Source organism: Nomascus leucogenys, chromosome 3 (genome assembly GCF_006542625.1).
Source record: "Nomascus leucogenys isolate Asia chromosome 3, Asia_NLE_v1, whole genome shotgun sequence".
Classification (NCBI taxonomy): domain Eukaryota; kingdom Metazoa; phylum Chordata; class Mammalia; order Primates; family Hylobatidae; genus Nomascus; species Nomascus leucogenys.
The window spans coordinates 88,267,777-88,290,437 of NC_044383.1; the positions used below are offsets into that span (position 1 = coordinate 88,267,777).

General features: G+C 33.9%; 1 protein-coding gene across 12 annotated transcripts in view; it reads left to right on the forward strand.

The window, feature by feature from the left end:
• GRIK2 (glutamate ionotropic receptor kainate type subunit 2) overlaps positions 1–22,661 on the forward strand; it is a 672,448-nt gene that overhangs the window by 413,937 nt on the left and 235,850 nt on the right. For all 12 annotated transcript variants that reach the window (XM_030809503.1, XM_003258377.4, XM_030809504.1 and 9 more), the window contains one exon: positions 13,115–13,228. In XM_030809503.1, the coding sequence (XP_030665363.1) occupies positions 13,115–13,228 (114 nt within the window). The remainder of the gene's footprint in view (positions 1–13,114; positions 13,229–22,661) is intronic.

Here is a 22,661-nt window from a genome sequence, read left to right on the forward strand (position 1 = left end):
ATGGAAGGAATGTCCGTTTTATGCCCTCATGAAGGTTATAATCTAATAGAGGAAACCTGCCAATAATAAATAGACTCATTAGACTTGTAAAATTATAAGACTGGGCAGTAATAAGTGCTGAAAAGAAGGTTATTTTGTTTTTATGTCACTGACATGATAGATTTTACATAATGTTCGGAAGCATGAACTTCAGGATGAAAACAGTTAACAAGAAGGAAGTCCATGCTTCTGTTGTTTACAGCTGTGGAGCAGATAAACCAGGAAGAAACAAGTATGCTTCTGATGAATGGGAAAATGTGGGCCATGCTCAAGTGTCTGAGCCTGGAGTGGAGATGGGCATCCTTTCTACTTAGATGGTGTCCATAGATCAAATGAATTCTTTCTACTCTATTATAACAGAAGCCTTAATTGGAACCCAGCCCAATTCACTGTGGTCCCAAAAAGATCACCGATACTGTATACACAGCCCGCCACTTCTGTCCAAACAAGCTCTCTGGGACCATGGCAGTGCCTTCAATGGAGGAGGGGAGGGCAAGAAGGGGGAAAGACAGTAGGTACTATTACAGACTTTGCCTAGCTCAGGCAATACTTTTGCTTATGAGAGGCTGGTATTGAGCACTCAGGAACAGGAAAAGGAAAACAGAATAAGTGGTTTTCCAAGCTTGAATTCTTCTGGTCAGTTCAAGGATCATATAGTGTATTCTACTTTCAAAATATGTTTAGAATCCATTCATCTCTCACCACATCTGTTGCTGAATCATAACCATAGTACCTTTCAACTGTACAACTACTTTGGAATTCCCACAAGCCTCTCTGTTCAATTCTCTTATAATCCATTCCCTAAACCACAGCAGCCAGGCAGATATTTTTAAAAGAAAGTTGATCCCTGTCATCCCTCTGTTTAAATGCTTGCATAGATTCTCATTGTGTTTTGAATAAAATCCAAAGCACCAGTGACCTCTCATCATGTTCTCAGATATTTTCTTCTGCCCCACCTACAGAGGGTTTTTTTTTTTTTTCATTTCCTCAAGAAAACAAAGTTTTCTTATCACTTTGGCATAGAGTAATAGAAACAGTTTTCCCAGCCAGGAATATCCATTCCCAGTTCTTTTGCCTGGGGAACTCTTACTCATCCTGGTAGTATCATCTTAAATATTACTTCCTTAGATAGGCCTCCTCTAAGCTCTAATCAAGTTTAAATTTCTCATAATGCTCTGCCCTTTTTAATTTCTGACTATCAAAGTGCACAATTATTTATTCATGTGAACTTTATAAAAGGGCTATCTCCCTAGCCAGAGTGCAAGACCTACTAGATGGAAAATATATGCTCCCTCTTCCACTATTATATATTAAGACTTTGCAAAGTATCCTTTGTCTTGAGGACAAAGTATGTACTCAAGAAATATTTGTTGACTGTTGAATGAATAAAGGATCTTTATGGAAATTATGAGATACTTCACACAGAACGCTTACTCAAGTGTCTGATGCAGACTTATTTTCCTGTAGCACCGTTTGTTGCTTTTCCTAGCTTTGCTCTATACCTCCAACATGAGGACAGGGAAAGACAATAGTCAAGGGATCAGTGGGTTGGGGTCATGGGTCAATGTTTCAAGTGGGTAAAGGATTTTAGATTGCAGAAGGTCACCCTGAAGTCTGAAATTGTAAGGATCCACATTGCTACAGTGGCAAATCTGGTCCCATTCGTGGCACAATTAAAAACTCTCTGACCTTCCAGTATTATATTAAACAGTAAAACTCAACGTTGTATTTATAAATGCTCCTTTTTTGTCCTTGTAAGTTATAGTATGGAAATAAACAAAGCCCACCCAAATGAGAACAAGCAGAAGTTATTATTCAGAACTTACTACAGGAAGGGAGACAGCCATCATCACTTGCATTAAACAGGGATTCAAAGGCAAGCAGGGGAGTGGAAAAGTTTTATAGTGAAAAGAAATGAAGATCTCAGGTGTGCTGTGATTGGAGATTGCTGGCATGAGGAAACTGGAGTTGGTCTAACTAAGCAACGCACCTGGATAATGTGTTTGGGGGGGCATATTTGACTTTCTCTGGCTGATTCTGATTTGGAGGGTAGCAAAAAATTGGGAAATTGGAAGTAATAGGATGAATCCTGATTGTTTTGGGTAGATTGCTTGCTGAGTTTGTGTTTGGCTTCCTAAGGTGCTCACTCCAGAGCTTCTGGGTCATACTTTGTCATCACACGTGGTTTGGTCATTGTCTATTTGTGTATTCAGTCTGTGAGTGGAATTACTGAAGTAATTTGGAGGGAGAAGAATAGTAAAAATAAAAAGAATCAGGAAAAATTTACTTGTGAGGAAATATAAAAACATCATCACCAACAATAAAATTGTTTTTTTGGTTTGTTTTGTTTTTGTTGTTTAGAATATGTAACCAGGATGTAACTTATTGTTGGAAATGGTTTATCCTTATTGTTCAGTCACCTGAAGCTTAGCTATGTGCTTAGGAAAGACCAGCTTCACAGGGAAGAAAACACAAAACTGATGGCATAAGATGTTACAGAAATATTCAGGAAGATCTTAGACTATAACTTCAAAAGGATGTCATTTATAGCAAAAAGAGTTGGAAGGGTTCTACACAAAATGCGTTTAGACTGAGTTGATGACATTATATAAAATAGTGCAATTTCATTGCAAGATGAGCTACCTAGAAGCCATTTTTGGGAAAACAACCACTTAAATTTAGAAAAGAACTTCCTATAGGAAACAGTAATGCAATAATAAAATCCCTGAATCTTAACTCATGATTGAATTTTCTTTTAAAGTCTCCTATGTGACCACAAAGTACTTCATGTGTTTTCCAAGAGAAAAAAGTCAGTCTTTTACTGTTATGCTTTCTTGGTTATTCAAAATAATTTTTATTGTACTACAGAATATTTGTTTCTAAGTACAGGTGTAAATTAAAATTATTCTTGTGTACTTCTCTTATCCTTTTTCTAGCATCAAAGTTTGCCATTCTGATTATTTTGTTGATATTCTCCTGTGTGATATTTAAATGAAAATAGACATTGGAGAATAGAATTCCCTATCTCCTCAGCAGATAGGCTCTAATAAACCATTATTAAAATTGGCTTTATGTATTAATATTATATTAACTTTGAAAAATAGAAAGGATAAAACTGATAAATTTCTTTGGACAGAAATAGTGCTGAGGGACCTTGAAGCATTTGGGACTATAAAAAATAACTACAATGTGTTTGCCTCAGCATAGGTTTGTAATAAAATCAGATTTAATTTGTGTATCCTTCGGGAAAACCTTAAAAAAATACAAAAAGACATTTTATGAAATACATGTTTGTCAATTTCTATAGTTAATATAAATATAAAATAATTTGTAAATGTCTTATAAATAGTATTTATAAATAATATAAAGCAATATATTGCACATTTACACACCTCTAAAAGGTTTAAATTTGTCATATTTCACTTTCATGAAGCTTCATTTTAACTTTTAACACGTATGCTTTTTAAATATTTACTGCTTGCATCTACCAATATAGAGACTAGTATCATTAATCCATAGACTTTTTGCTAAAACTCAACTATCTTGATAATATATGAGGAGGATAAGAATTGGTAGTGAAATCCTGCCTGCCTTAGTTTACAGGCTTATGTGTTCTAGAATTAGAATATGTTTCAAAGTGCTTTTTGAATATTTTTTGTAAAGTATGTATTTTGAAGAAAAAGTGGTTCTTTCTTTTTTTTTTTTTTTTTTTTTTTTTTGAGGCAGAGTCTCGCTCTGTCACCCCAGCTGGAGTGCAGTGGCGTGATCACAGCTCACTGCAAGCTCCGCCTCCTGGGTTCATGCCATTCTCCTGCCTCAGCTTCCCAAGTAGCTGGGACTACAGGCGCCCGCCACCACACCTGGCTAATTTTTTTTGTATTTTGTAGTAGAGATGGGGTTTCATCTTGTTAGCCAGGATGGTCTTGATCTCCTGACCTTGTGATCCGCCTGCCTTGGCCTCCCAAAGTGCTGGGATTACAGGTGTGAGCCACCGCGCCCAGCCAAAAAAGTGGTTATTTCTACAGAAATCTTTACTGTTGATCTTTCTTTTACTTGTTGAATCCTGCCCTCATTAAACTTCATATGAAAAAGGTGACTGAATGGAATTTAAACTTTCTAAACTTATCTAAATCTGAAAATCTACCTCAGATAGGTGAAATTTATATTAATTATAGATTTCTAGAACCGGATGCACGGCAGTTTTTATCTTCTTCTCTTTGGTGGCATTTGATACATATACCCAGTGTCCATGGCAACAGTGACCCCCAACTTGTCCAGGAACTGAGATTTATCTTGCCTTCCTCTAGGAAAGCAATGCTAATGGTTATGTTAACTAGTAATCTTTAAATTAGTCAAAAAGTGATGTTTGCTTCTCTAAAAACAAAAATACTTCCTGGGCAGGATCCAAGCCTATTGCCTTTCTTTGGAGATGTTAGCCATTTAATTTGTCTAACTCTTACATAGAATTCATTATAAACCCTGTCTCAGAACTGTACCAACATTTTTGTGTGTCAGTGTGTATAGTTATTATTTTGCTTGGTAACTTTACACTTTCAGGATGGTAAAATATTTCAGAAAACTATTTATGGATGATGTTTATGTTTAGAAATCAATCAGATTGCCTTATTTGAGGTCACAGAATTTATTGTTTTGGTTCCCAAAATGTCTTATTTTGGCCCACCAATGAATATTAAATATTTGCTTTTTTTCTTTTAACCACTAAATTCGAATTAACATATATATATATATAAATTACAATTATATATAACATAATTGTAATTGATTGATTTGATTTCAAATCAAATCAAATCTGACCTACATTTTTATCTGTGGAAAAACGGCTTTTAACTGAATGTTATCATATTTTCATATTTGGGAACGTTTAATTTATTAATTCAAACATTATTTAAAAAATCAAAATCACCACCTGTCTGTTAGCTCTTTAATTGTGCTTAGTGTTAAATTGCCCTAAACTAAAATAAAAATCTTAAATGAGAAAAATCAGTGTTTAGTTAGGTTATTAATTCCTTTCCATGAGATGATTATATACTTACTGATTTATTGCACTCACATTAGCACTATAGTTCTCAAATGGTAAAATCCCAGATCCTATGCACACTAGTTGAGAGTTTCAGGACACTGATTACGAAAGTGTTGTTTGCCCTATCCTTATAGGCCAATTAACTTATATCTGAAGGTCAGCCAATTTCCAGACAATTGCTCTGGACTCTAAATTCCAGCTGGCAGGAAGCACATAGGCTTTGCTGTAAACTATTTTTGTTTTCCAGAGCTCAGGTGCCAATGCTTAAGTGCTCTCTTTTCAGCACATAGTTCAATGGAAGTAAACAGTTATTAAACTTCGGTGTCAAGGGTTATTAGACGGTAATGCAACTAACTATCTCTACTTTTCATTTAACTATTCATCATTTGAAGGAGTGAAGTAAGGAAAACAAAAGCCTCTAATTTCCCACTAATAGGGAGGAAACTACTCTGTTGAAAAAAATTTCTGTGCTCAATATTCATGCACTATATTCGCTTGAGAAACCTGGGTTTTCAGAAATAATAGGTATATGAATTAATAGAGAAATAAACAGTCCACTAGTGTATATTCAGTCAATTGCAGGAAATATCTTTCATACATAAATCAGCATTTAATATAAATCTCTTCCTTATGCTTTCTATTTCTCAATTCCCTCAAACAGTACTATCGGGGTGCCATTTTTTTTCTAAGAGAAGTAGTCAATGTACTTCAAGGAAAACTATACTTTGTAGGTCATATAGTTGGGGGCAACTCATTACTGGAAAGAAATTTCTTTAAGCAAACATATTCTAAGACAGTCCGCATTGTGCTAAGACTGTTGGAAACACATGTACAGTGTGGTTTCTCATTATCATCACACAGGCTCTCTGTGGAAAATTATGGCTTATATTCTTTATTCAAGGCTGACACATTCTCCTGACAAGTCAAAACAATGTACAATCAAATAACTCTTTTTCTTTTTTACACGGTAGTCTATGGAAAACTATATTGCTGCTTTTTCCATCTACCAACATCCAGTGAATATTTTGTTAGTCAATGCCAGTAAGAAAGTATAAAGAGAATTTTGATAGATTTGTATCAGGTATTTTTTAGTGGAGAATTTAAATTATTTCTTAATTTAAAATAAATTTAACTTTATTTGGAACTAGTGTTTTTAAAACTAACTGGGGAGGTTTATTTTGTTCCTACTTGAAAAAGTTTCTTATATACATATCAAGCAAATTATTTCCATAAATTTCATAGAAAATAAGAAACATGTGACATTGATTCAGTGTACATAAAACAGAGCTAACATGCATCTTTAGAAGAAATGATAAGATGCTAATTTCAGAGGTTAACAATTATATAGCCCAATAGAGGAAATAGAAACATTTTTTGGATTTAAAGTAGTAATGTGAGTTACAAAACAAAATTTGTACTGAGAAAACTGTCAACAAAATGAACAAATAATAAAGGAGCAACTAATTAATAAGATAAATAATTTAAAAATTATTGTGAAAACTATTTTTTTCTACCTAGAAAAAAATACAGAGAAACCAAAGAGAAAATATACTTATAAAACAAAATTACATGAATAATTTATACATTCCTGAAAAACAAAACCTATAGTGTAAAATATTTATTTAAAATACTTATAAAATATAATTAGGAAAAAATGGAAATTCATAGTAAAGGTATGTGGCATAATATTTCAAGCATTAAATATGATATTGAGATAGATCTTAAAACATTAAGAACAACACAAAAAACATGAAGATAAAATATGGAAAACAAAATATGTAATTATAAAAGAATAGACACGTATGTATGTTCAACATTTGCCAAATGAATGAATGATATTGGAAAGTCAACCAAAAAAGTCTGAAAGTTTTTATCATGGAGTAATTCGCTCACTCACTCTATTTATTTATTCAATAAATATTCATTAGATATTTATTATATAACTTAAAGATTGATGAAATATTTCGTTTTGTCAAGGCACTTAGAGTCTAACACAGCAGGATCAATAAAGATGAAATATAATTTGGATTCAAAGCAATACGTAAGTGGCATTTCTGAGATGAGGAAAATAAAACATTTATTTCTGTTCAATAAATGTTATTTATGTTCAATAAATAAAACATTTATTGTTTATATTTATATAACCAATATATTCAGAGATCTCACATATAAAGCCCGTAGGATGTCCTATATTCAAAGGCCTTGGGGTACAAAGATGAGTATGCCAAAGTCTCCATCCATAGGGAATTTAGTTTTTACCAGACAGAGATAAGTAAACAATCAAAATATAATATGATACTTATTGTAGTAAGTAAAAGCATACCTAAGTTGCTCTGTATGGAAGCGTAATAAAAGATCATCCATTGCTGCACAGAGGAGGAACTGTTTTACCTATATTTCGAAACAGTGATTAAGATACATGCATAAGGTAGTGAAAAGGGAAAGAGTGCGCCTTCTATAGAAGACATAAGGACACAAATAATTAAGAACTACAAGATGCAACAAAGTCTATGTTCAGAAAATGGAGAAATGCATTATATTTCTGACAATTTAAGAAAAGAATCATTATTTCTCTCTTTATTCAGTCTTTAGGTAACATATTTTGCAAAAAGTTCATATATACATGATATACGCATCCGTATATAACATATACATAAATGCTATGTATGCATATACATAAATGTACTCTATATATAGATACATGCATACATCTACATAGACATATGTAAACATCTACACACACACACACACACACACACACATACACACACACATATATGTACTGGTTGAGATTTAGTATTTCCAAATGATAATAGTGAAGACTTTCAAGAAAAAATATTCACCAACAACGAAATATATATGAGGTAGCTCAGTCTTTTTGAGCAACATTAATACTAGAGAAAAATAAATGAAACTTAGCTCTGAAGGAAGACGGCTCTGATACAATAGGTCTTCATTTAGCTAAGTTTTCTTTATATTATTCTTTATATAAGAAGACAGCAAAAATACCTTTAAATCTGCAACCATAAAAGTATGTCACATAGTTATATTTTATAAATAAATTGTCTTATATAAGAACAATGATAAGTGAAAAGCAAATACCCAACAAAGAAGAAACTGTGGCTAGATATCCTAGTAAACATCAAATTCAGTTAAGCACAAAAAAAGATAGTTTTGAATAATGGCTTTATAAATTATATCAAAATTACAACTTTTTCCTTGTAGCAAAATAATTCATAATACACAAAGCAAAATAAAGAGAGGCAGTGTTTACAACCCCAAATTAAATTAACTAAAACCGTCTGGGCACGGTGGCTCACGCTTGTAATCTCACCACTTTAGGAGGCCGAGGCAGGCAGATCACCTGAGGTCAGGAGTTCAAGACCAGCCTGGCCAATATGGTGAAACCCCGTCTTTTCTAAAAATACAAAAATTAGCTGGGCATGGTAGTGGGTGCCTGTAATCCCAGCTACTTGGGAGGCTGAGGCGGGGAGAATTGCTTGAACCCAGGAAGTGGAGATTGCAGTGAGCCGACATTGTGCCACTGCACTCCAGCTTGAAGGACAAAGCAAACTCCATCTCAAAAAAAAAAAAAAAAAAAAAGTTAACTAAAACTGTGAATCAGTATGTGTGGCAGCAGAATGGGACAAAGCATAGATAATTTTCGTAGAGTAGATATTTCAATTTTTATGGCTGAATATTCGTTTTTCCACATGATAGTAATATTTCAAACAGAAGCTGATAACACACATTAGTAGACTTAAATGTAGTTTATCTCCCAATTACCATAGGAAAATTTCCAGGAGTAGAAAATAAATAATAAACACCAAACAATGTGAAAGGAGCAAGGCTAAATAAAGATAAGATTCAGGAAGAGAAAAAGCTAGGACATTGAAAAAATCTACCAAGGCACTGCTTATAAAAAAATCCAACAAAATGAGAAATATGTTGAAAGTGAAAATATACATAATGATTTATCAGCAAATTCGAAGACACAAATAATGGAGGTAAAGTAAGTGTGATTAATAATATATATTGGGAGTTTAGGTAAAACAAAGTAATTGAAATAAAAACCGTTATTTTTATCAATAAAAACACCATCTACAGTTAAAAGACTTGACAATTATAAACCTCTATAATATAATCTGATGTTATTCAAACTATTTATTGCTATACAGTTGTTTTATGGAAACTACCATGAACTGTAAAGGGAAAGATAACAAGTAGAGAAATTATTTTGGAAAGGTATTTGGCAACGTATAGTAACAATCTTAACAACTCAGATTATTTGTGCTCAGTCATTCTAATTCTAGAAATCTGTTTTTAAAATAATAAAATGTGTGAACAAATATTTATAAATAAATGTGTTTACTAAGGCCTTGTAACAATGATAGCTAAATCACAATATGTTCATATGATCATTTTATGTAGTCATTAAAATTATGGATTTGATTATCTTTGGTGCCAGGAGAAAATGCTCACAATAGTGTATAAACAGAATATAATTAGTAATTGTCATAATTATAGCATATTTATAAGCATACTATGTTGAATACTTTTTCATTTAATCACAGTACGTTGAATACTTTTTCATTTAATCTTCACTATAGTTTATGAACTTTTTCATTTAATTCACACTGTGTGGAATACCTTTTCATTTAATCTTCACTGTAGTTTATGAAGTAGATACTATTATTTCCCATTTACAGATGGGAGAATTGTGGCACAAAGAAATAATGTGCCCAAGTCACCTGGTGGTAAGTGGTGGACATAGGATCCTGGCAGTCAAATATGCTGTCCATAAAAGCTAGGCCATTACCTACAAGGCTATGATGGAAACTATGCAAGGAATGTGTGTGGAAAGATAAATGACAGGAAAAAAGAGGACTACAATATTAACCATGATTAACTCTGGGTGTATTCATAGGTTCAAAGTTTAAATTGATCTTCTTCTTACATCTTCTGCATATTTTATAAGTTCATGACAATTAATATGCATTCTTTTTCTGACCACAAGAAGAAATTAAAGAGCCAATTGGAACATAAGATAAAAATGAATAAAATCATGATTTTCTATAGGTCCTTATGACTTTTGAAGCACTTTCATACTTCTTGTATCTAATTGAATCCTTATAATTAGAATGGCCCTGTAATTTATTACCCAAATCATGATATTTTTTATTTGTACAAGAGGGTATTATTAATGAAGACAGTACCTGGGCAAACCAGCATGTAGAGTCACCATATATAAAACAATTCTGTAAGGTCAACAGCGCTTAAGCATCTTAATTGCATTTCAGAGCTAAAAAAAAAAAAAGTATTTCAAAGGCTTGATCAAGTCATATGACAAAATAGTGGTTCCCAAATAGACAAAAATAGATTGCCATCACTTTGTCCATGGTTTTTGCCATTAAAACAAAACAAAACCTCTGGTGACGATTTCCTCAATGGAAGTAAGTTTTGAATCATATAGTTGACAGTCTAGGAATATCTAAAATTTTATTTGACTTAAAATATTAAAGCCACTGATATTTCTGAAATTTCATAATATTATGATAAGAAAGCTGAGATTTACAAAAGAGGATAACTAATACTTGTGAATATAGGAAATTGTAGATTCATGTAATATTCATCTGTGTCAGAACTCCAAAAAAACTAGAAAAGCAACTAACCAATAATGAAACTAGAGAAGTATTTTCAGATGATAAGTTGAGTGAACATGTAGCTAAATTATTTTATAAAAGTAATAATGGAGGGTGGCATTATGTGAAATGGGAAATTCTTTGTGTTAGTTACTTGGTTAGAAAGTTGAAAACTTTCTAAGGTTTTATTAGATAGATGGCAGTGAACAAATGATGTTTGTCAGTGGTTTCGCTGGTAGAATTACACATCTGAAAATCCTAGCTATTTTGCCAATTTATATTAAAGAAAGTAAAATCTAAGGGAACAAATGCATGATAGGTATTAGTTATGGACCAGGTATAGAAAAGTGACAGTCATTCACTGCAAAATACTATCTGCAGATGTGTCTTGTTTAGCCAAGAGCATTTGCAAATGATTTTAAATTTGAAACACTTTAGCCGGGTACAGTGGCTCACGCCTGTAATCCCAGCACTTTGGGAGGCCAAGGCAGGCGGATCACGAGGTCAAGAGATCGAGACCATCCTGGCCAACATGGTGAAACTAAAAATACAAAATACAAAATACTAAAAGTAGAAAAATTAGCTGAGCGTGGTGGCGGTTGCCTGTAGTCCCAGCTACTCAGGAGACTGAGGCAGGAGAATTGCTTGAACCCGGGAGGCAGAGGTTGCAGTGAGCAGAGATTGCACCACTGCACTTCAGCCTGGTGACAGAGCAAGACTCCATCTCAAAAATAAATAATTAATTTTAAAAAAATTAAACAGTTTAAGAAGGTCAACAGGCATTCTAGTTTTGACACCCCTCCATCCTTCCCTACCCAGGTCCCCAGCAGGCCCTCTACTAGCCCTGGTGGTGCCTTACTGGAAATTCAACTAAAGCACCTGCTCTGGGAACATGCAGCCCCAAGGCACACAGCTGTTGGAAAAGCAGGATTGGGACTGTGGCCCCTGCTTTCTACCATGCCTTGACATTTTGTGAGATTTAAAAGTTGCACATGCTTGCATAGAAATTTTTACTACGGCCCTGTACATTATCATGCTTCACATTGATATGACCTGCTTGGCTCCTGAAGCCTTTCATTATTGACTCTGAAATAGAATTAGGCTCCGTCTTTAGGACATTATCATAAGCATAGTCTAATGTAAAGAAATGTAATTGGCCAGTAGGTGGTTTAGTTTGGAAAGAATACTGAATTACTTGACTTTTTCCTTTCCTAACACAAACATCAGGAATATACAGGATTTAATGGTGAGAGGAAAATTAACTCCATATGAGGAAATATGGCAAAGAGGTTATGCTGATGGGACCTTTGTTAGCATATTTAGTTAGAACAGAGTAAATAATACCTGCTAAATCAATGCCATTTAAAAAAGACTTAATTTATATACAAAGACTTATTTTAGAGATAATTTGATATTTTTCCTTTTCTTTGAGAAAAATAAGTTGGATACTTGTCTAGGAGAGTATGGAAGACAAATTTTGTTATTGATTACTCCTAGGTTTGAGACAGTGAGGAAAAATAACTGATTTCACATCTTCTTTTGCCTCTGCTCTTCCTTATTGCTGATCATTGTTATATGATAGTGCAATGGTATAAGTGTCAATAAACCATCTAATCAATGCATTTTGTGACATCCTGTGCTTACATGTTTCTTCTGGAGGCTTATCTGCGTTATCTCATAGACTATGTTCAGTGAATACAAAATGTCTAAACACTGAGTATATGACCTAATCTATCAGAAGGTATTAGTTAAATTAAAATTCATATTAAAAAGAGCACAGAAGAAAGTATTGGAATGTGTTATTCAGATGAGATTTTACTGTCTTCTTTCTTGGGAGCATTTTAAAAGGTGCAAAGATGTGTTTTTAAATCTCCAAAGATAATTCTGGGCATGGTTTTATCCCACCAGGGGTAGTGTAAAATACTAGTCAATGCTTCCCTTAAGCTTACCTTTACCTATTAATTTATCTTGGATCCCTAGATTTTGCTCTATCTTTTAGCTTTGTCTGTATAATATGGCATGTTATCTTTATAATGAGGGGATGAAATAAATCCATTACAGTAAAAGATGTATGCTATTAATGAGTTTCTAGCCAGCTATCAAGGTATCATCAAATGTGGTTTATCTTAGTGAATGAAAGCTTGAATGGAAAATTAAGCTCCCACACTGACTGGAGAAGTTCAGTGGATCATTTTGTTCTTTAATGTTGTACTTCACTGAACACACTTCACAGAGCAGTGAATCATGCTTTAAACAAGCTGCCTTTACTTTAACGGCAGCAGATAATGCAGCAGAGGTGAATAATAAGTGTTAGCAATCTTAACTTTCTCTTGCAGTACTCTCTACCAGGTGCCTGATGGACAATTTACAAAGTACATATGCTATTTTATAGATTGGAACGTGGGATCCAGCCAGTGGCCTGAATATGACAGAAAGTCAAAAGGGAAAGCCAGCAAACATCACAGATTCCTTATCCAATCGTTCTTTGATTGTTACCACCATTTTGGTAAGTATTTGCTTTTCCATTATTTTTAGTTAAATGTAGATGAACACAGAAGTGCATAGAAAAGGACATTATAATTGAAACAGTAATGAACAGAATGTAATGTATTTTACAGTTGTTTAGCAATTACTGTACAACAGATGAGTCAATGTTAATTTAGTCACAGTTTTGTTAGTCTTAAATGATATAAATTGTATTAATGTTTGGGCTGTTTATGTTGATTAATAATACAGCTTAATGTATTATTGGAAATCTTCATTTTTCCAAAATTAGTTACTATTGAAGAATTGTCAATGTCAAGACTTGAAAAATACATGCAGCTCTATAAATATAGTTAAGTGATGAGCCAAAAGTGAACTTTGCTTCTGCTTTTATTTTCCACAAATATATTTCATGGGGCATGGCACTTATTTTTCAGAATTTTTTCTCATTGTAATTATATTTTAACTTTATTTTCAATTTTATTGTTCTCATCTTGGAAAATTAATTTTACTTTATGAATTTCCCTAATGTAACCAAATGACAAGTGCTTTTTAAAGCCAGAAATATTTTCAGCACTGACAGACTTAAATTAATATTGTTAAGCTAGATGTTTTTATCCCTCTTGTATTTATTTATATCTTTTAATTAGATCACGCAGTAATGTTCACTTATGGCCACTATGTCATTAGCAAAAGGGAATTTTAATTTAGGATAAGCAAATAGCTCTTATATTATTTAGTCAGTACTTTTCACCTACCAAATAAGCTTATCAATGATCATTCTTATTAATCCCCAGGTAGTCAGTAAAAATTGAGAGTAATATCTAGAACAAACTACCGTAAACATTTAGCATTTATATAATTTCTAAATTTGATTTATGCTGGGAAATCAAGCTGTAAGGAATATATATTCTTGCCCCTTTAGTAGCAATGAGGGATGTCAGATCTGTAGGCATGTCAAAATGAAATAGCTTGGTAATTAAAGCCTTTTGATAATGCAGCAAAGCTGATAATCATGAAGTGACAGTGATGAAAGTCATAAAGTTTTTAACCAATCTGTGGCTAAGGACCTCAGTGTATACTCGCTCTCTCTGTCACATACAAACGTCTAAGACACCCTTTTACTTAATTTTCTATCTTCCTTTCTTTTCAAAGATAACTCCCATACTCACCAACCTAGTCCTCTTCTTCAGTCAAAATGTTCTCACAGTACAATTACACATCCTCTTTCCCATCTACATGCCACTATGTTCTGGATCTCATTACCTCCTGTTGGAACTATTGCAGTAGCCATGTAACAATTTCTTCTGGCCTGTGGCTTTCCTCCTTTGCAGTGCACCCAAGTCCCACCATAAAAGTCTAATTCTGTTCCAGGCAGATGATGACTGCTTAAACCAGGACAATATCAACAACAACAAACAACAGTGACAATCTAATCCTGTCATTTCTCTACTTCCTTGTTATACAAATTGTTAGAGAATCCTTATTGACCATTAAAAAGCCAACAAATTTAAATTTTTATATGTAGGGTCTTCTATGGTCTTGCTCTCTCTCACCTTTTTATCTTCACTTCCCATTATTTTCTTTCAGGAACCCTGTGCTTTAATTGAATTGGGATAACCAGTTAGCCTGCTATGTAGTTGTGTGAATGCTCTTCCCTTTCTCTGCAATATGCTTATCTCAATTTCTGAGATATAGTATTCATCAGTAATATATGACTTAATATTCATATTATGCTATTCTTATTTCATGTGTGCATTATTTTCCTAAATATCACTAAACATTCCTTGGAGGAATAGAATTAGATTATGTCTTCTGTTTCTATGCCGTATGTACCTCTGCAATGATCATAGGATCAATAATTCTGGGTAGAAAACATCTGTAGCCTTCAGTAATCTGGCCCCTACACTCCTTTCTATCATCTCCCTGATCTAGCCAAATTCCCCAAAACATCACTTATTTTATGGCTCCAAATCTTCGCTCAATTCTTCTTCTTCTTCTCCTCCTTCTCCCTCTTCTTTTTTGATGGAGTCTTGCTCTGTTGCCAGGCTGGAGTGCAGAGGCACGATCTCGGCTCACTGCAACCTCCACCTCTCAGGTTCAAGCGATTCTCCTGCCTCAGCCTCCTGAGTAGCTGGGACTACAGGCGCACTACCACTCCCAGCTAATTTTTGTATTTTTAGTAGAGACGGGGTTTCACCATGTTGGCCAGGATGGTCTCGATCTCTTGACCTCGCGATCCGCCCGCCTCGGCCTCCCAAAGTGTTCAGATCATAGGCGTGAGCCACGGCACCCAGCCTGCTCAATTCTTCTTTATGTTCTGCAGTAAAAATCCTATTCATTTTCTTGGATCCATCTCAAATGCTACCCCTTTCATGAAAATCTTTGACAGCTCCATTAAATTGCCTGTGTCTTGGGGAGGAGGAGGAAGTTTGTATACTTTATGTACCAGAATACTCTATCATGGCATTATCATTTTTTTAATTAAAAAACTTTGTATGTTTGTGTATCCACTTGACATAAGCTGTACGAGGTCTATAATCAAATTTTACACTTTCTGATTTCTCAATGTCGGAGAAAAGTGCCTTGGGTATAGCAAGAACTCAATAAATATTTGTCAAATTAAATTAAATAAATGATATTTAATTAAATGGGAAATTAGATGAAGTACAGAACTTTCAAATGACTATATTTAAATATTTTTCAAGCGTGCAGGTTATTAAAATTATCTAGTACAAATAAAGCAGGTGATTAAGAGTACCCATATAATTTCTCAATCTTGCTTCAGTATTCAGTGTTATTTTTTGAGAAGTATTCAGATATTGTTTCTCAATCATAATCAAATTTATATCTCTCTATGAAGAAGTGGTATCTAATTTTATCTTCATATCAGAGTCAGCTCTAAAGCTTTAATAAATACACTAATGCCTAAAACACACCCCATATCATTTGAAACGGTATTTCTGGACTTTGAATCTTGGACACTTTCATTTTTTAAAATTTTCACAGGTAACACAAATCTATAACCATGATTAAGAACTACAGCTCAGATTATTACTCCATATGAATAAGATGTAAAATCAACTATGGGAGTTGCACTAAGCTCTCATTTTAATAAACAGGTTATTTACATTTTAGAGTATGCCACACTACTTGTTTCTAAAAGATCCTAATATTTCCTAAAAGGATAAAATAAGGCACTTTATTTTTATACCTTTTAGTTTAAAAAAATTCTTTTTTCTGAATACTCTGACTTCAACGTATCCATAGTCAAGTAAAGAACAGATTTGAAGAGATTATGTACCTTATTTATGTAAGCTTATGCTTGATGTAATTTACTGGTATTCTATTTATATTTTTGAAGAAATTATGGTCTTTTGATTGATGTTATAATTATTTTGCCCTTTTCTCTTGGAATATCTTAGAGGAAATTCTGGCTACATTATGAATAATGACATTTCTTCCATATCCCTATCATGGGAAGGAGATACAAGGAGATGTTAACTTGTGCTTCTTGTTCAACATTTTTATTATGTGTCTTTAAAAAATGATGAGGTATTCTGGAATTCAGCACTATCCACAAGCTAATTATAATCAGCTCTATTTCTCATGAATTCTCTTCATTCACTTATTTAATTTTATTCATTCTTTTATTTGATGAATATGTATTGAATAATAATGATATACCGAGCACTGTATTTAAAGCTAACAAAATAGACATGATCTCTTCTCTTATTGAACTTAGAAAATAGCAGGAATTCATATGGAGAGTTTTACACACACACACACACACACAAACACATACAACTTATAATTAAGATATAAGAGAAAAGTAAATGGTATGGTGCCTTAATATACAGGGTAATTTTAAGTTATACTAGATGTCAAGAGTGGAAGGGCAAGTCAGGTTAGGACTCACTGTAGAAGAATAGACAGCTGAGACCTAGAGTTTGAGGAGGAATTAGCAAGGTGAAGAAAGGGCAAGGGAGTATTCTAGGCAAAGAGAACAGCATATGCAAGCATATGGAAAATTTTGCAGAATTGAAAGACCGTTATGACTGGTGCTAGTGCCTTGATCTGCTTCTCAGCTGCTTCCAGTATAAATGTATGAATATGGTCCACTACAAAAAATGATAGCAGACGTATATTACATGCCTACTGTGTCCCAGATATAGTTTAAAACACTATCTGTGGATTTATTCATTTACTTGTAATGATAAACTTTTGAAGTAGACACCATTAACACCATTACTTATTTATAGTATTATATCTTTTTTTCTTTTTTTTTAGGTTAGAAAGCTGATGTTTATACAGCCTAAGTATTTTACTCATGGCCATACAACTAGAAAGTGCAGTAGTTGTAGGGTTTCAACCAATCTGTTTATCCAACCTGAGCAGCTGATACTATAAAATGAAAATTCTAGTGGTCAAATATGGAAAAGGCTAGCACTTATAGTTTATGATCAAAATAGCATCTTGATTGATAATTATTTACCTAAAGCGATGTTTCTCATCCAGAAGTCCCACATATGCTAGAACCTTGTGATGCCCTTAGAGATGTGCCCCGAATATCTAAACATTTTTTATCTACAGAGAACATTATTTAGGCTACTCTTGCGTGAATTTGTTGGGTTTCTAGTCTCTGCACTCCCCTCATTTAGTACTTAGTTTTCTTTTACTCTCTTTAAACTATAATCTCAGATTCTCCTGGGCAATCAAGATGGTATAGGAGCTCACCTCATTTTTTCTCTTAAGAATTGCAATGTTTACACACGTTTTTACTCCACTTTAATAACATGACCTAGACCCAGTACATTGTACGGGTACAGTACCTAGTTGTATTATGCAGTAAATTTACATAGAAAGCATTAAACGTTTATTTTATATATTTAATTTTTTTATTTTTGAATTAAGATTTATGATATAAAATTGGAGATTTATGGATCGTCATCTACAGGTCTATGCTTAAAGCTCAGCTCTATTTATGCCCTAATTTTGGTATTGTTTGTGATTCTCCATATTGCCTCTCTCGTCTTTGAATTTCAAGTTCGGTTGTTGTTAAAATTCTCTGTTTTTTTTGTGTGTTTATCATTATTAATGGAACTAAAACTATTATCTTTCAAATTATATATTTTCATTTATGATGATTTTATTTATTGCATAGAGGTTGTTAAAATATGAGCTCCTAATTGCCAAAAATAATAACAAAAATACAATTTTTGAGCAAGTAGTAGAGAGATTTTAAAGTATAACATGCTAAACCTTCAGTTTGTAACCTGGTCTTCTTGTTACTGTTGCTGTTAGCTATGGGAAGTATCAGGGGACTAAGTATTATTTTATTTATTTGTTTGTTTATTTCTATGGGTTTGGGGGGAACAGGTGATGTTTGTTTACATGAGTAAGTTCTGTTTTTTGTTTGTTTGTTTGTTTTGTTTTGTTTTTTGATGGAGTCTCGCTCTGTCGCCCAGGCTGCAGTGCAGTGGCATGATCTCGGCTCACTGCAAACTCCGCCTCCCATGTTCAAGCGATTCTCCTGCCTCAGCCTCCTGAGTAGCTGGGATTACAAGCACTGCCACCATGCCTGGCTAATTTTTTGTATTTTTTGTAGAGACGGTGTATTTTTGTAGAGACGGTGACCATGTTGGTCAGGCTGGTCTTGAACTCCTGACTTCTGGTGATCTTCCAGCCTTGGCCTCCCGAAGTGCTGGGATTACAGGTGTGAGCCACCATGCCCGGCCATGAGTTAACTCTTTAGTGGTGATTTGTGAGATTTTGGTGCACTCATCACCCAAGCAGTATATACCGTACCCAATTTTGCAGTCTTTTATCCCTCACACCCCTCTCGCCCTTTCTCCTAAGTTCCCAAATTCCATCGTATCATTCTTATGTCTTTGCTTCTTCATAGCTTAGCTCCCATTTATGAGTGACGACATACAATGTTTGGTTTTCTATTCCTGAGTTACTTCACTTAGAATAATGGTCTGCAATTATTCAAGTTAATATAGGAAATGCCTACTTTTTCCTCTAAATTCTTAGTTTTCGATAGACATTTTTCACTCCTGTCTGACTATGTTGAGTGTTTCTCATTGTACTGTTCCTGTATAATAATTAATTTTTGTCCATCAAAAGATTAATAGCATTTAAATGCTACTGCACATGTTCCTTCTTTTGTTGACTAGTAACACTTTAGCATACAAATGACTATGCATTTGGTTACTTTTTCAGAAAAGCATTTACTGTCAAGGAGATTCCTTCTCCTCAGTGGCTCAGTGAATTTAACAAATGTACTTGCTCCTGAAAACTTAGTCTTATTTTTTATTTTCCCAGTACTTTGTGGAAGGTATTACAGTATCCAGTTTACTTGCTTATGCTTGTAAAGCTTTTGTGTCACAGCCCACAGATACGGAAGGCTTACTGGGAAGCAAATTTCCAATGACAATTGAAAAGTACACAGTACAAAAGAGAGAAGTGACCTAATTATCTCCTAAGTGGTTCTGTAGCTTCTTCTATAATATCAACAAAAGCAGTTTTTTTCTAAGGCTTCAAATCTGCCACTGCGATAAGTTTTCCCTCTGATTCTTGTCTTTCCATTGTCGTAGAAGGACTGTCAAGCGTGTAGTTCTTAGAGAGTTGCATAGCATTTGGGCTTGGAAACCCGGACACTGCAGCTTCACAAAGAAGAAAAATATTTTCCTTCTCAGCAATCTCAATCACATGTTAAAATATGAGATAAGAGTGACTCATTCAAACTAAAGTCTTCTCCAACCCCATTCCTACAATCAGCTTGTTCAGAAAACCACATTTCTTCTCACCATATTTTTTCTTCTATTTCAGAGGTTGTGCTGGTGCTACATTTCTCTCTTTCATTCTTGCTCTGATAACTCAATGTGTTTTATTTCAAATGTATTTTATTTCTCATATTCTCAGAGACTTCCACAAAGCTAGTCAAATATAAAACTATTGATGGTGGTAGAGAAAGAAGAAATAAAGAAAGTCATGAGTTTTGATGTAAAATTAGGTATAATTTTGAAAACCTTAGGGTTTTAATTTCTAAAGTCTTCTAAGTGACCAGAACCTCATTTTTTACTTCATATACACATACTTTTTCCTTTGTCCTTTATTAAATCTGACTTAAATTAACTACCTGATGAAGACTTATAAGCAGTTTCATTTTGCCTTTATATTATTTTTTATTCCAAACATTATTGTCAATACTATAAAATTGACAATTTTATAATTGTCAATACTAAAATGGTTGAAGACTATTTTATTATGATCAGTATATTAAGTTTTGTATAAAAGAATAAATAGAAAAATCTGAATTTTGAATTCAGCTTAGCCACTAGCAAAATACATGGAAATGAAATATTTTTGCCTTAACATTCTCATTTTTTTAGAAAGATGTTTTCATAATAGGACCATATACACTTATACAATCTGAATTTTAGCTACAACCTTGAACTGAGATTCAGATGTAAATTTGCAATTACTTACTGGACATATATCCACTTGGATATACAGTATCATGCTCCACATGCATCAAACCTCCTTCTTTGATTCAGGACTCACAATGCTGATTTTGCCCATATTTTCAATCTCTATTTATGTTTCCAGTACCTTTCTATTCACCCCAGCCAGAGGTGTGTTTTCTTAGATTCCTCAGTCCCTTTAAAACCCATACTCACAATTCAAGTACCTAAAGGAGAAAGAGTAGATTATTCTAAGAAAGTTCAACAGAGAAGTAATCAAGAACATTTTGAACAAATGAGATATGATTTGTTCATGGGTACTACTGAATGGGTGATTATTTTTAGAGTCTGCTTTGAGAGGCACTGTACTTATAGGAAAGAGGAAAGAGATGGCAACATTGAAAATTAAGTATGAGATTTCTTGGGAATGCATTAGATAGGGCAAAAAACTATTGAGGAATGTGGATGAAGACTTAAAGGTTAAAAGCCTAGAAGTAGGGATGATAGCACTGCCACAACATGTGATGGGGATGGTGGGAAAGGAGATGATGAATGATACTCATGTGTGTATGGAGATGTTGGCAATGACTTTTGAGCAGTCAAATCTTGATTATTTATGTAAGGGGATAATAAATTAGATTCAGAGATGAAATACTGTTTGGAGATTAGCTAATAGGTACAGTCTCCTTTCTCATTAAACCTTTTACTGAAACCACAATGAAATAGTACATTTGATTGATTCAAACTTCAGCTTTTTTTTCTTACTATCTTTCCCTTGGGAATTAAACTACCCAAAATTTTAATGACCAAAATAGAAATTATCAGCAGAAAGATAGTAACAACCAACTGAAGGAATTTAATAGCATACCATTTTTTTTAAACGACTTTTTTTCTTAATACAAGCATGAATGATAATCACTATGCCGAATCCTCCCTTAAGACATATTACTCTGACATCAGTAAATTCCTTTCTTGAAACATTGGTGAAAAGCACAACTAGCAAAACTCATCTTTTTTTCTTGAAAGTCGAGTTCAACTATATTACACAATCATTATTTCCGTAAGACTCACTGCAATTTCCAGTAAGTAAATATTACTTTTCAGGGAGAAAGAAGTTATTCTCATCTTCCCAAATCCCAGTGGATTTTCTGTAGTTACAGAATAAAAAGAGAAACTTTTCTTAGAATTATAATTATGGCCAACAAGACTTAGATTATTGTACATTTTGAAATTCTCTAAAGTTATGTTTCTGAAATAAGGTAAATACAGTTTGCAGAAACTAAGTATATGATTATGCTTGGGTGGTTTATGAAAGATTTATGTGTGTGTATGTATGAAAATCACTCCTGACAAAGATTGCCTTTGCTTAATAGACTTGTGGAAGAAAGTAGAAAAGAAGAAAGTAAAAGAATTTTTCTAGACTGCCTCAGAATGTACTTGAATTTTTTTTAGAAAGTAAATAATAAGCATGGTTTATTAAAAAACTTATTAGGGTTATTGCTCTACAAGCCTGGTGTACTATTTTTTTTTTTTTTTTGGAGACGGAGTCTCGCTCTGTCACCCAGGCTGGAGTGCAGTGGCGCGATCTCGGCTCACTGCAAGCTCTGCCTCCCGGGTCCACACCATTCTCCTGCCTCAGCCTCTCCGAGTAGCTGGGACTACAGGCGCCCGCCACCATGCCCGGCTAATTTTTTGTATTTTTAGTAGAGACGGGGTTTCACTGTGGTCTCAATCTCCTGACCTCGTGATCCGCCTGCCTCGGCCTCCCAAAGTGCTGGGATTACAAGCGTGAGCCACCACACCCGGCCACTATTTGTTTTCGCTTTAAAACATAGCCTCACATTGGATTAAAAAAAAAAAAACAAAAGAAAAACACCAAGATCAATCTTTCTGCTGTCTTCAGAAGAACCATTTCACATGTAATGACACCCATAGACTCAAAATAAAAGGATGGAGAAAGATCTGTCACACAGGTGGAAAACAAAA